General features: G+C 50.0%; 1 protein-coding gene across 6 annotated transcripts in view; it reads left to right on the plus strand.

The window, feature by feature from the left end:
- Positions 1-14,695, plus strand: part of LOC146859432 (beta-galactosidase-like) — a 356,754-nt gene that overhangs the window by 112,206 nt on the left and 229,853 nt on the right. For 2 of the 6 annotated variants that reach the window (XM_085650133.1, XM_085650132.1), the window contains exon 2: positions 5,096-5,211. In XM_085650133.1, coding sequence (XP_085506259.1) covers positions 5,158-5,211 — 54 coding nt within the window. In that variant the 5' untranslated portion in view covers positions 5,096-5,157. Of the gene's footprint in view, positions 1-3,365; positions 4,534-4,722; positions 5,001-5,095; positions 5,212-14,695 lie in introns of those variants that run through there. The other 4 variants (XM_085650130.1, XM_085650129.1, XM_085650131.1 and 1 more) reach the window with 4 other exon arrangements.

The following is a 14,695-nucleotide window of genomic DNA, read 5'->3' on the forward strand; positions in this document are numbered from 1 at the left end:
CCTGGCCTCTCTTCCCTTCTCTGCACTCCTACCCTGGGCTATCTCCCCTTCTATGCTCTCTACCCTGGCATCTTTTCTATGCTTTCTACCCAGGCTTTCTACCCAGGCCTCTCCCCAGTCTCCTGCTCTCTACCCTGGCCTCTCTCCCCTGTTCTCTACCCTTGCCTCCCTCCCCTTCTTTGCTCTCTACCCTGGTCCCTCTCCTCTTCTCTCTACTCTGGCCTCTCTACACGGCCCTCTCTCCTCTGCTTTCTATCCTGCCCTCTCTCCACTTCTCTGCTCTCTACCCTGTCCTCTCCCCTCTGCTCTGCTCTCTACCCTGGCCTCTCCCCCTGTCCCCTGCTCTACCCTGGCCTCTCTCCTCTGCTCTGCTCGCTACCATGGCCTCTCTCCCCTTCTCTGCTCTCTACCCTGGGCTATCTCCCCTTCTCTGCTCTGTACCCTGGCCTCCCCCCCCCCCCCGCTCTCTACCCTGGCCTTCTTTCCTCTGCTCTACCCTGGCCTCCCCCCCCTCTCTACATTTCTCTGCTCTCTACCCAGGGCTATTTCCCCTTCTATACTCTCTACCCTGGCATGTTTCCTATGCTCTATATCCTGGCTTCTCTCCTCTGCTCTCTACCCTGGCCTCGCTCCCCAGTCCCCTGCTCACTACCCTGGCCTCTCTCCCCAGTCCCCTGCTCTCTACCCTGGCCTCTCTTCCCCAGTCCCCTGCTCTCTACCCTGGCCTCTCTTCCCCAGTCCCCTGCTCTCTACGCTGGCCTCTCTCCCCAGTCCCCTGCTTTCTACCCTGCCCTCTCCCCTCTGCTCTGCTCTCTACCCTGGCCTCTCCCCCTGTCCCTTGCTCTACCCTGGCCTCTCTCCTCTGCTCTGCTCGCTACCATGGCCTCTCTCCCCTTCTCTGCTCTCTACCCTGGGCTGTCGCCCCTTCTCTGCTCTCTACCCTGGGCTATCCCCCCCTCTCTGCTCTGTACCCTGGGTTCCCCCCTGCTCTCTACCCTGGCCTCTTTCCTCTGCTCTACTCTACCCTGGCCTCCCCCCTCTCTACCCTTCTATGCTCTCTACCCTGGCATCTTTCCTGTGCTCTATATCCTGGCCTCTCTCGTCTGCTCTCTACCCTGGCCTCTCTCCCCAGTCCCCTGCTCTCTACCCTGGCCTCTATCCACTGTCCCCTGCTCACTACCCTGGCCTCTCTCCTCTGCTCTCTACCCTGGCCTCTCTTCCCTGCTCACTACCCTGGCCTCTCTCCTCTGCTCTCTACCCTGGCCTCTCTCCCCTGGCCTCTCTCCACTGCCCCTTGGCATGCTCCGCTTTCTACCCTGGCCTCTCTCCACTATCCCCTAGTCTGCTCTGCGTTCTACCCTGGACTCTCTCCACTGCCCCTTGGCATTCTCTGCTCTCTACCATGGCCTCTGCTCCAGCGGAAAAGGGCAAATTTACATATCCTCCCTGCGTCACAGACCCGTCATCACACTTACTCATTCACGCACGCATCCATTGGTGGGGCCCATAACACCAACACTCATACTTCTCACTCGGATCTGCACACAGGAGGAAAAGAAGCGCTGGACATGTGGGGTACCTTGTTACCTATCGGGAGTAATTCCTTTACATTATATACATTATATACATCTGCACCTATAGAATCCTAACTTTAACATCAAGGCACTCCACCACTTGGTTGATGGACCAATTAGTTGGACTGGTTGATGGTGATTTAGAACCAGCTAAAACACATTTAAAGCTTTGGAACGTTTCAGTTAATTAATACCTTATTAAAGAATCACAGACTCATTTCTTATTCGTCAATGTTTAGTTTATCTAGTTAATTCACTCCATTTAGCATAATCAAAATTTCAGTCAAATCAGAATTCTAATGAGCGATTTCTTACACTTTGGTCTTGAACACAAATTAACATAACCATGATATTTACCTAAATTTGAATATTGGCGACCATTTTCCAGGAGAAACCCGTCAACCCACAGCATAGCTCAAAATCCCTTCAGATGGAATCAGCCTGTTAGCCTTAAATAGGAACTCAATTAAGTCCAGGAAAGTCCCTCTCAGCACGACAACAGTCCCATAAATGTAGCCAAGGGACCGGGTGATCGCGCTAACAAATCGAACCTCCACACCAACAGTCTCTAACAGAAAAATGGTACGGACTTTTTTTCTCTCTACTAAATATCCCCTTTATATATTCTTTTTCCCCTTACTTCTAGGACAATGTGCAACAATTTTTAAAGCAGAGGTGTTCTGATTGGCTAAATCCCTCTGAATTTACAAGAAGTGGTGATATTCCCAGATGCGCTTGCTTCCCATGGGACAGAGTATGACATCTCTCAGAATTGTATTCTTTTCACGGGTTCACAGGCGAAAGTTCCGAAGTAACAACATGTAGACCTCCGGGTACAGGTCTCTATTGTCTCCTCAGTCATTCACACAAGCTGGTCCTGGCAATCCTCCACGTTCCTATCCTTGACAAGGAACACGTAGTCTGGTGGTTCGAAGTCGCCTGGAGATCTTCAGAGCCATCCGAGTCTGCGCAGTAGGCATCGCGCTCAAATGATGGCGGCCACTTCCGAACTCCATTTTGGATACCGCGGCCTAGTAGGCCTGAATGCCAATTTAAGCAAAAATAAGCATAAAAGTAATTAATATACAAAAATTAAGATTCTAATGTTTAAACCCACACTAATCCCAATATATTTTAGTATTGGCCTAGCTTATAGCGACATTTAAAGGAATAATACTCACCATTCCGCAACACTAGGAGCACAAACCATCACAAAAGCAACATAAGTCATGCAATCCTCTATGTCCGCACATTCTACGATTAGTTTGCGTACCATAGTTACTCAATAAATATATTAGCCATGCAATTAGCATTTTAGTCCCACGTGTATCTTGTGTTTATTAAGGTGCAATTTGGTTAATCATAACACTCCAAACAATTAATACGGGTTAATATTTAGAATCATTACATAATTAGTATTTTCATGCAAAAATATAGAAGGTATACACATTTTTGCTTTACCTGCTCCACCACCTCTACACTGTCCTCTGTCCTCTGCTCTCTACACTGTCCTCTCTCCTCTACACTGTCCTCTCTACTGTCCCCTGCTCACTACCCTAGCCCCTCCCCCCTCCTCTACCCTGGCCTCTCTTCCCCGGTCTTCTGCTCTGTGCCCTGGTCTCTCTCCACTTGGCATGATCCCATCTCTACCCTGGCCTATCTCCCTTGAGCCCTGCTCCGTCCCCTCAACCCTCCTCCCTCTAGGACCCTGCGCGGCGGCCGCCCTAGAAATCACATGCCTCTGAAAGTTGACTTTCATGTCTCTTTTGTGCATCCTGTGCAGCCCAGTGTCACGGGAGGGCTCTGTGAGGGCTGAAGTGACCGAGAGAGAGGGCACAATATCTGGGCAGTGATCGGGGGAGTGGGGGTTCACTACCGGTGCTGAGAGCGGTGCCGAGGGTCACAGGAGACTTCGCCTGCAGCTGGGACCTCAGTGAAGTGTGGCAGTGACCGAGGGAGTGAGGGTTCAGTGCCCGAGCTGAGCTAGATGCCGAGGGTCACATGAGACTCCGCCTGCAGCTGGGACCTCAGTGAAGGGTGGTAGTGAGCCAGGTAGTGAGGGTTCAGTGACAGAGCTGAGAGCAGTGCCGAGGGTCACATGAGACTCCGCCTGCAGCTGGGACCTCAGTGAGGGCTGGCAGTGAGCGAAGGAGTGAGGGTTCAGTCACGGAGCTGAGAGCGGTGCAGAGGGTCACAGGAGACCTCGCCTGCAGCTGGGACTTCAGTGAGGGCTGGCAGGCAGTGAGCGAGGGAGTGACCGAGCTGAGAGCGGTGCCGAGGGTCACATGAGACCTCGACTGCAGCTGGGATCTCAGTGAGGGCTGGCAGTGAGCGAGGGGGTGAGGGCTCAGTCACGGAGCTGAGAGCGGTGCAGAGGGTCACAGGAGACTCCGCCTGTAGCTGGGACCTCGGTGAGGGCTGGTAGTGACCGATGGAGTGAGGGTTCAGTCAAGTCACGGAGCTGAGAGCGGTGCCGAGGGTCACAGGACACCTCGCCTGCAGCTGGGACCTCAGTGAGGGCTGGTAGTGAGCGAGGGAGTGAGGGTTCAGTGTCGGAGCTGAGAGAGGTGCCGAGGGTCAAAGGAGACTCCGCCTGTAGCTGGGATCTCAATGAGGGCTGGTAGTGACCGAGGGAGTGAGGGTTCAGTACTTGGGGACCGGAGAGTTTCCGGGTCGAGGGGGAGAGGGTTCATTGCTGATGGAGAAGGATGGCGTTCACAGTGGAACTCGCCTGCTGCAGGGACCGCTGTGAGGGCCGGCAGTGACCGAAGCAGGCCTGGGGGAGAGGGTTGAGTCGCCAGACTAGCACTGGCCGTGAGCTGAGGGTGAATATTCCCTGGGGAGAGCGGGCTCCGTGGCGGGACCAGGAGAGGGCCGGGAGGGGGCGATCAGATGAATCACTCGCGGTGACCGGAGCAGCCCGTAACGGGCCGTGGGAGAGAGGATCGGCGCAGAGCCGGTAAGAGTGCTCAGGGGGTAGTGCGCCTGCGGCAGAGATGTGTGTCACTGGTTCACTCTGGGTGGGGCACGTGCAGCGTTTCATCCTTGTGATGGGGTGAGTACTAAGATCGCTGTCAAGTGACCCATGGCCCGTGTAAAGCTTTCATAGGGTGACCAGGTGACTCCGTGCCCTTTCATTTCTTCCTTGTTCATGCAGTAATTGTTCAATTGTCTGGCTTGAACCTGAACCACAACTTCCGGAATGCACGTTTGTTTAATTAACGCCCACGGCTGAAAACAAATCGTCCCGGTCACATGGGTCTTATGCAGCATTTCCGGACAGCCCTGTTTTAATACCATAATGAAGCATGTAAGGCCTTGTGTGTAATGGAAACATCGAAACTTCAAATCCCAGCATTCAAAGTGTTCTTGTCTAAAACCAGGACTGTGATGGGTGGCGCTCAGGAGGCCTCCAGGAAGCTACGAGTTCAGTGTTTCACCCCTTGAAACTGTGATATCTGTTACTGTAGCAACCGCCACTATGTAAATATCACAAGGTATTTTTACATTTTATCATCCAGATCAGGAGTGAGAGAAGAAAGGTCAGAGGTCAAGCGAACCCCAGGCGACGATAACCGCATCCATGGACATCTTCCGGGCCGGCCTCCTGCCCCTCCTAGGGTGCATGATTCTGATGGTAAGTGGAGGCATTTGCAGATGTACTGCGTTTATGTAGCGCTTCCACCAGAGAACAGAGTGCATACAGCGAGTAGGCGCAGTGTACACCGAGTCATGAAGCAGAGGGGCGTTGAAAGCACAGATGCATTAGCTGGGGCTCCGAAGGCAGGTGGCATCACCGACAGACTGGCAGAAAGCCATTATGTACAAATACAAACTATAGGGGCACAAGCATTAAGCTAATTACTGGTCGCAAACAGGCCTATACGCAGAATCGGCCCGTTTGCGACCGGTAATTAGCCTTTTGGGATGCATTGAGCCCAAAGCCATTCGCAAAATAGGTAATCGCAGAATTTGTGAATACCTATTTTTGTGTGTGCAGTTAGGGAACCGCAATTTGCGATTCCCTAAATGCAATGCAAGAACCATTCTAAGAATGCGACTTTGCGTTAAGGAATCGCAAAGTGCCGTCAACGTCAAGGTGATGGTAATTTGCAATTCCTTAGTAAAATGCACAAAATTGCAATTTTGGGGATGCATCAGGGTTGCTTTTCGCCCCCTAATAATTGCAAATTGGGAATGGGTTCCCTTTCGATCCTATGGGCCTATAGGAATGAATGGGAAGGCATTCGCCATTTGCGATTCGCTAATACAGAATGTGTAGAAACCGCAATTTATTTAGCCATTCCTACATTCATAAGGAATTGCGATTCCTAAATAGCGACTCCTTAAAAATCTCTTTTAAGGAATCGCAATTCCTTATGTTGATACATGTGCCCCATAGTGTATAGCGTCGTTCCCAGCCTGGGAGCATGCACAAGACTACCCACACACAGAGCTCTGTACTGCACGTCTTTATTCATCAGAGTGCAACCAAGCTTTAACTCAACTCGCCTTGCATCATCAGCTTTATGTAAACACACCCACAACGTATGTAATGTCTACGGAGTCCTTCTGGGACCAGAAGGGTCCCGCCATAGAAATATATACAAGACACTACGGGCAGATTTTCACTTTTTGCGGTGGGTTAGTGTCACGCTAAGCTGCACAAATTTTTTTCTGACCAATTTACTTTCTAGCCCAAAACTTGGTTTGCGTTGGGACGTACCCTACAAGTAGTGCAAATTAGCGCGAAGCATTGTTTTGCGCTACTTAGCGCCAAGGGGACGTTACGTAGGTGGTGCACAGGGGTTCCCATGCAACCACCATTTTGATCTACAAACAATAGTAGACCGGGTTTAGCACCAAAAGTTAACGCCATCTGAAAGGAGGCATTAAGAGTCCAATTGTATTTCTCTTTTCCTGCTTGGCGTGTGTGCTGCATTGTGCAGCACACAAAGTGGGGAAAAGTGTTTCAACTTGTCAATGCATAGTATTTTTTACAGGAATGGTACTGTTCCTTTACAAAACGTGCTAGAATAACGCACACACCCTATCGCTATGGAGTTGTGTGCGTGGCGCACAGCAGCTGAAATCAGCTCTGGCATTAGGGAAAGGGGAGGAGAGGGCCATTTCTCTGAAGCTATATTGCACTCCTGCTCCCTCCCAGTCACGCAACGAGGGCCGGTTTCGGACAATTTTGTTACAGGGGGCCAATATTGCGGGCCCCAGTAACAAAAACGGCCCCCAGGGGCCTAAAACCGGCCCCCACCCTGGCGGCCCACCAGGGAAACACCCAGTGCCCGCTACGGCCAGTCCGGCCCTGCCCGTCTCTCCATCACTGCGCCTCTCCCACGTCAAGTGAGTCTCTTCACCGGAAGAGCACCCAGGCTCCCCAGAGCCAATTCCAGCTCTGCAAAGCAGCGTGGTTCGGCGCTCAGCCAGGGAATGGAGGCCTGGGCATGTTCTCCATGCAGGCTGTAATCCAGCATGCATGGAGAACATGCGAAGTGCGCATGAATGTATGGCCGGCCTGAGAGGGCTATTCAAACATTCTTGCGCACTTTACAGAGTGCACAACCACTCCTCCTCACCTACGTCAGGGGAGCCAAGCCCCGCCCTAGCCTGACCATACGAAAAATAAAATGATTTCATTTATTCGTTTGCACTGCTCCGTGAGCAGCTGCACTGGATCTGCAGTGGGTCAGCCTCCAACGGAGTGTCAGACTTATGTTTCCGTTTTTTTTGCGTAACCAGCACCCTCTCTTCCTTCTTGAAGACCGTACGCCTAGTACCTCATCTGTTTCACCGATCTCATCAGCACCAATTATTCTCTTGGTGGTCTCTGAGGCAGTTTTGTTCCCACGGCTTTCCCGACCATCAGGGTGGCAGGGCTTTCACCTGTTGTGGAATGGGAGCGGACCCGTAGGCACGAAGGGCCGAACAGAAAACAAATCAGAGGTACTTCCCCCTAGCATAGCGCGCTGAACCACTCTCTTTAGTGTCCTCATGAATCGTTCAACAACCCTGTTTGCCTGGGACCAATGACGGGCTTTTCTGATGTTTAACATTCATTCTTTTAACAAGATCTTTAAATTCTCATCTGTTGAACGGTGGGCCGTTGTCAGACTTTAGATCTGATGGAACACCCCAATGTCGCAAAAACATCACTGAGGATTCCAATGACTTTATCGTGCGTCGTTGATGACGTCTTCCTCAAGGGGGAACCTGGAGTATTCCTCAACTATTACCACGAGGCGATGTTCGTTGTTGAGGGGACCAAAGAATTGAACGGCAATCCTCTCCCACGCTTGCTTTGGGAGTTCAGCCATGGTTAGTGGGCGCTGCGTTGTTTTGGGAGACAGTTGCACAAATGACAGGCCTTTAATTCTCTTTCAATTTTTTTATTAAGGTGAGGAAGCCACACTCTGTTTCAGAGAGCTCTTGTGCTGGCCAGAATGCCACAATGGTCCTTGGGTGTTAGTTCAGTAACTTGTTGCCTCAGGCTCTCGGGAATGACAATCCTCGTGCCTCACAAGATAACACCTTCTTGAGTAACAGAAAGCTCTTCTCTGACATTCTCAAACTTTTGATATTCAAACACATACATCAAAGGTATAATATGCTTCCTCCAGGATTGCTGTGAAATAATATTTTTGAGAACAATTGTTTGAAATGGGGATCTCTAGTTCTCAGCGGCTGGCCCCGATGTCCAAATGGGGATCCTTCTTCCTAAGTCAAAGTAAGGGGCTACACGCTTTGACAACCCCTGCTCAACCCTGTGGTAACGTAGCACGAGCAGACAGGCCTATCTGAGAGGCACTGTGTGAAGCATTTATGACCATACACAATAACGCAGTGAAGACACTTCAAAGGGACACCACACAAGTAGCTATAGAAAAATGAGTATCTTTATATAGGCTTAACATAAGGCTCAAAAGCGATCAAGCATCCACAATGCACGTAAATATAGATTCACTTAAAAAGCAATAAAAGCAACCAAAAGCGTGTGAAACAAACTTAGTTTGAGGCCGTGGTCTACGCGACCCGGTAATGCACAATGTACCTGAGGTTTAAAGGGGCAAGCTTCGTGAGGAAGCCGCGATGATGACAGGTGGATTCGCAGCGGCCACTGCTCCCAGCTGCAGCGGTCCGTAGCGTGCACTCACGATGATCCTGAGACGGTGATTAAAGGCTGGCACCCAGCGGCAACCGTGCTCGGTGGCGGCTGCATACGCAGGTGATAACAAAGATCCTTGATGCAGTGACCAGTGCAGGCCCTCAGCGGCAACAGCTCCTCAGCTGGAGCGGCCCACAATAGCGATGATTCTCGTAGCACAGGCAAATGCGGGCTCTCAGCGGCAACAGCTCCTCAGCTGGAGCGGCCCACAATAGCGATGATTCTCATAGCACAGGCAAATGCGGGCTTTCAGCGGCAACAGCTCCTCAGCTGCAGCGGCCCACAGTAGCGATAGCGATGATTATCGTAGCACAGGCAAATGTGGGCTCTCAGCGGCAACATCTCCTCAGCTGCAGCGGCCCACAATAGTGATAGCGATGATTCTCGTAGCACAGACAAATGCGGGCTCTCAGCAGCAACAGCCCCTCAGCTGCAGCGGCCCACAATAGCGCTAGCGATGATTCTCAGCCCGTGATCCCCGCAGTAGACCCAGAGGCTCTGGAATTCTCGACAGAAGCCTCACCTGCGAGTAGAATCCCCCCTCAATTGGAATTCAGAAGGCTGATGGGTGAAGTCTAATGTCCCTGAGACTTCAGCAGGAGGCAAGCTCAAATCGGGCCCTTGGTTAGTTGCTTCAGCAAGATGGATGAAAGTTTCAAAATCCTTTCCCTCTCGTTACACGGACAGAGGTTCGTCTTGACATCCAGAAGTAACACACCCTGTAAGGGTTTTAGCACAGATATTTACACCCCAAAAGTCTTTGTTCTGAAAAGTCACAAGTCACTGAACCCAGCCAGAACCAGTTCGGTGTAGTCCTGGAGCACTTTGTTTACAAGGCTGCATCCTGTCTTTCAGGAAGAGGGGGTCTGCCATCAGACGCACAGTGGGAGGTGGAGCCGTCATTCACCTTGCCAGGCACAGCCCTGCTCAGATCAAAGGGTCACCCCTCCCCATACTCCAACTGCAGATCTCTCTGTTCAGTCCAGGTCGGGCTCAGCCTGCCCTGTCCCTCCAAAACCAGACAGCCAATACACATAACAGCAGAGCACATGGGAAGGCTTAGGCAAGAAAATACCAACTTTCTAAAAGTGATATTTTCAAACAAAGAATATAAAAATAATCCTCACTAAAAGATGTACTTTAATATTCTGAGCTCAGGCATACTAAATTCGACTTGCCAAACATGTTCTTTGGGTCAGCTAGGATTACAGGATGTAATTATCAAACTGCCCATTCTGGCCTAAGGGAACAGATAGCTTTGCAATAGTAAAAAACGAAATGGAGTGTAATTCACTACCAGGACATGCCACACAGACCAAGGCAGGTCCTACCTTTCACATACAAGGCACCCTGCGATAGGGGTGACTTACATGATGCCAAAGGAAGGTTTAGGGATTGGGAAGTGGGTGCACTTCACAGCCAAGATGGCAGTTCTGGACTGCACACAGACTCTGCGGTGGCAGGTGTGAGACACACTTTACAAGCTGCTTCTGTGGGTGGTGCAATCAGCGCTGCAGGCCCACCAGCAGCATTCGGTCTACCAGCCCCAGGCACGCACGGTGCACTATACTAGGGACTAACAGGTAAATCAAATGAGCCAATTATGGGAATACCAATTCATACAGTCAATTTACAATAGGGAGCATTCGCGCTGTGGCACTGAATGGCAGTGGCACAGCGCCCAGAGCATCTAACACCAGCAAACACAGAGGAGACAAAAGCGAAAGATGGAAGGGAGACCCACGCCAATGGTGCCAGGTCTAACAACAATCATATCTTGGGCTGTGTTTCTTGCAGCGAGAATTTGTTGTACAGATAGAGCATCGGGCACACTGGGTTTGATATGAAGTTGACATAGGCACCAGCCGTTTTAGACGTGGTATCATGACATTGTAATTGCACTCGTGAAAAGTAGTCATCAGGATTTTGCTCTTTCCCGGGCTTGTGTACAATAGCATAATGATACTCCTGCAGTCTCAAGCCACACCTCACAATTCAAGGGGGCATCTTGGCTATAGGATTCCCAAAAATGGTGAGCAAAGCTTGGTGGTCAGTGACCAGGGTGAAATGTCTCCCCTATAGAAACACATTGAAGTGCTCACAAACCCACACCACAGCTAGGCTTCAGCATTTCTTTTTGTCAAGTTTCTCAATGGTTCACTGAACGTGCCACAATCACAAATATACCAGGAACAGTAACTGGTCATGCCCAGGAGGGATCACAGCATGGTCACATCCTGTGGGGGACTGGTGGACAACAAAGCTTGTACCTTAGCTGGGTGTGGTGTAATTCCCCCTTCAGAGAAAACACGCCCAAAGAATGTTTTTTTTGTTTTGTGAAAGTCACACACTTATGCTTTCAATGTAAGACCTGCATCGGCAAGTAAACAGCAGACGTGTGTCAGGGCTTTGTCATGTTCCTTTCGAGTTGCCCCAAACACCAGTATAATATCATCACGGTCCTTAACCCGTTGACCGCGGCGTAAAATCCACAGCGGTGCGGGTGAAATCTTGCGCGGACGGGGCCGCGTCGGCCATCGGACGTGCGCAGCACTACAGAGGTAGTGCTCGAGACGGCCATTGGCCGACGCACGCATCGAAGGGGTTAAGACATGTGTGACAGGCTGTATTATGCGGAAATTATTATTATTAGTTAGCATTTCTTAAAGCGCAAAGCTACCCTAAGGCATCCCAGCGCTAGCATCAGAGCAAGGGAAGGAAAGCAACCGTACAGGTTGATGCTCTGAAATAATCATGTTTTCAAGTGCTTTCGGAAGGTGAGATGATGGGTCTCTGAACGCAGCTGCAGGGGAAGGGTATTCCAGAGTCTGGCTATGCAATAGGAGAAGAAACTTCCCCCACTTCGCATCCTTTTGATTTTGGGAATGATGGCCAGGCTCAGGCTCGCCGATCAGTGGGATTTTCTGGGATGATAAGAGAGTAATGAGGGATTATAGATATGAGGGCCCTTGCCCATTAAGGTTTTATGGGCGATGCAGAGGGATTTGAATTTGATCCTCTCCAGAATGGGTAGCCAGCGTAAGGTCTTCAAGCACGGCTTCGCCGATTGAGTTTGGCGAGTCCCAAGCAGCTTCCTTGCAGCACAATTCTGGGCAACTTGGAGTATCCTTATGGTAGATTTAGGCGCTCCCAGATACAATGAGTTGCCATAGTCCAGGCGCAAAAGGACCAGGGCCTGGACTATAATTCTCCTAGCCCCCGCAGGGAGGAGAGGAAGGATTTTCCTCAACATTCTGAGGATGCCGTACCAAATACCGGCCACTTCCACAGCCAGATGATCAAATTTTAATGATTTATCGGGCCATACCCCCAGGCTTTTAATCTTAGTCTTTGGGGAGGGTGCTTGTCCCAGACACGTTGGCCACTGCAGTTTGAGGTCCGCGTTGGGCCAATTGCCCAAATACATTATTTCAGATTTGTCTCCATTGAGCCTGAGGCAGGAGTGTTGCATCCAGGTTGCCACCTTCCCCAAGCAGGATTCAAGGTCCGAAGGAGCATTGTGTGGGTGATTCAGAGACTACCAGCTGGGACGATATCCGCCAGCGGCCTCATATATACGTTGCATAAGGTAGGACTCCGGGAAGATCCCTGAGGTACACCATACCTCCGGGGTAAGCACCTGGTGGTGAATTCTCCCTCAAATACTTGGACAGTTCTGCCACTGAGGTAAGATTGGATCCTTGACATTGCTCCTCCTGACACTCCTATGCCTGTTAAGGAGGATGTCAAAATTGACCGTGTCGAAGGCGGCACTCAGGTCGAGGAGAATGTTGGCTACAGCTCCTTCCTGGCCAATTATCTTTTTTGATTCCTCCACTATGGCGATGAGTGCTGGCTCCGTTCCCAAAAGGTGGCGGAAGCGGGTCTGAGAGTGATGTAGGAGATTGTGAGATTATAAGAAAGCCGAGAGGGTGTAGTTGACATGTTTTTCCAGGACCTTACAAGCCATTGGTAACAGGGGAATTGGACGATAATTACTCAAGACGTCCGGATTGAGGATCGGTTTCTATAGTAGTGCTCTCACCATGGCGTGTTTCCAAGGAGGTGGAACCTGGCCATTGGTAATGGAGAGGTTTAAGGCTTCCAGTATTCCTGGAAGCACCACCACGTTGACCTTGTCCGTCTGGTGAGGGGTATATATAATAAATGGCCATAGTGGACACACTAGTAATTAAACATCTATAGCAGCACCTGTGAAATGAATTCAAAATATCCAATATAGATTTAACACATTTATTCATAGCAGACACGGATTCACATATCCGGTCCAAAAATGGCACAGATCTATGTTTTACAAATTCAAACATTTATCTTCACAGAGGTGCCCCGGATGAGGAGGGAGGGTAAGTGTAGAGCTGTGTCAAAGTGAGGATGGGTGGGAAAGGGGAGGGCAGTGAGCAATATATACATCGGACTCAAATCAAAAACGCCTATCTTGGCCTAGACCATGGCCAAATCCGTTCCTTATTGTCAATTGTCACCCCTAGATACTTGTATTCGTCCACGACTTTCATGGGTGCGCCTGCCAGATACCAGTGATTACTGGATGTGTTCTTTTTCGGGTTAAGGCACATGACCTTCGACTTGTCTAGGTTAATCGTTAGGCCGTTAGATGCTGCATGACTGATGGTTGTGTCTAGCAGGTGCTGAAGGCCAATTGGAGTTCGGCTGATCAGCACGACATCGTCAGCATACCGTAGATTGGAGAGTGACAGCCCCCCCAACCTAGGAGCGTGCGAGTTGCTGATGTTTAATTCCGATGAAAGGTCTGGCATGAACAGATTAAAAAGTGTTGGAGCCAGCACACACCCCTGTTGCAGTCCTCCCGTTGTTGGTATTTTCCTAGACAGGAACTCACCGGTTCCTAACTTTACTTGGACCCACGTGTTGGTATGTAGGAGGATTATCTGCTTCAGTAAAGCGGCTGGGGTTTTCATCTTCTCTAGTTTGGCCCATAGTTTGTTCCTGTCAATGCTGTCAAAAGCTGCGGAGTAATCAATGAAACAAAGATAGAGGGGGAGCTATGCTGCTATAATGCCATCCATCAGTAGCGTCGGGGCAACTAGGTTTGTGATGGTTCCCATACCTTTACAGAAACCTGTCTGATTGATGGGAATAAGTGATTTTTCATTTGCCCAAGCTGTCAGGTCGTCCAGAAGGAGTCCAGCATAATATTTCACCTCGATGTCAATTAAGGTTATGAGCCGGTAGCTGGTGGCTTTGTTCTTATCTCCCTTCTTATAAATTGGGGATATTATGGAGCATTTCCAGAAGTCTGGTATGATGCCCTCCTCCTATTAGTTCAAACTGTAGTAATGGCACAGCCACCCAATAGTCTGGGTCCGTTTTGAATAAAATTGGGGGATCCCGTTGGGGCCCGATCTGCCCTCCGGCTTAATTTTGGCTATTCGGTTCTTGATCTGAAAAGTAGTGAATTGAAGGAGGCTTATTTGTGTTGCTCTGCTGTTTTTGTAAGGAATTCCCTTGACGGACCGACAAGGCCCCAACTGTCCCATAGAGGGGCTTTCCTCTTTTGAGTTGAAGTGATCCAAGAGGTGGGCTGCCCAGGTTTCCTCCGTTAAATGAGAGTTGATACCTTGAACGTTGGAGTTTTCAAAGCTATTAATTATGCGCCAAAATCTTGCGCTTCGGTCTGTTTTCGCGTCGTACAAAAGCTTGGCCCACATGGTGTCTTCCACTTCCCTTTTTGCTTGCCAGATAACTTTTTTCTTTGTTGCTTTTTACTGAGCTAGGGCTTTCTGAAGTCAAATTTCATTTCCCCTTTGTCTGAGCCTTCGTAGAGTTTTATTTATAGCTTTGTTAAGCCTGCAGATTTGGTATCTTAGAATTAGGGAAATAGGTGATGTGAATCCCTGGCCACGGGCTTGCAAACTGAGTTTTGGGCATTCTCCTACAGGTTAAG

The sequence above is a fragment of the Triturus cristatus genome, chromosome 3_2 (genome assembly GCF_964204655.1).
Source record: "Triturus cristatus chromosome 3_2, aTriCri1.1, whole genome shotgun sequence".
Taxonomy (NCBI): domain Eukaryota; kingdom Metazoa; phylum Chordata; class Amphibia; order Caudata; family Salamandridae; genus Triturus; species Triturus cristatus.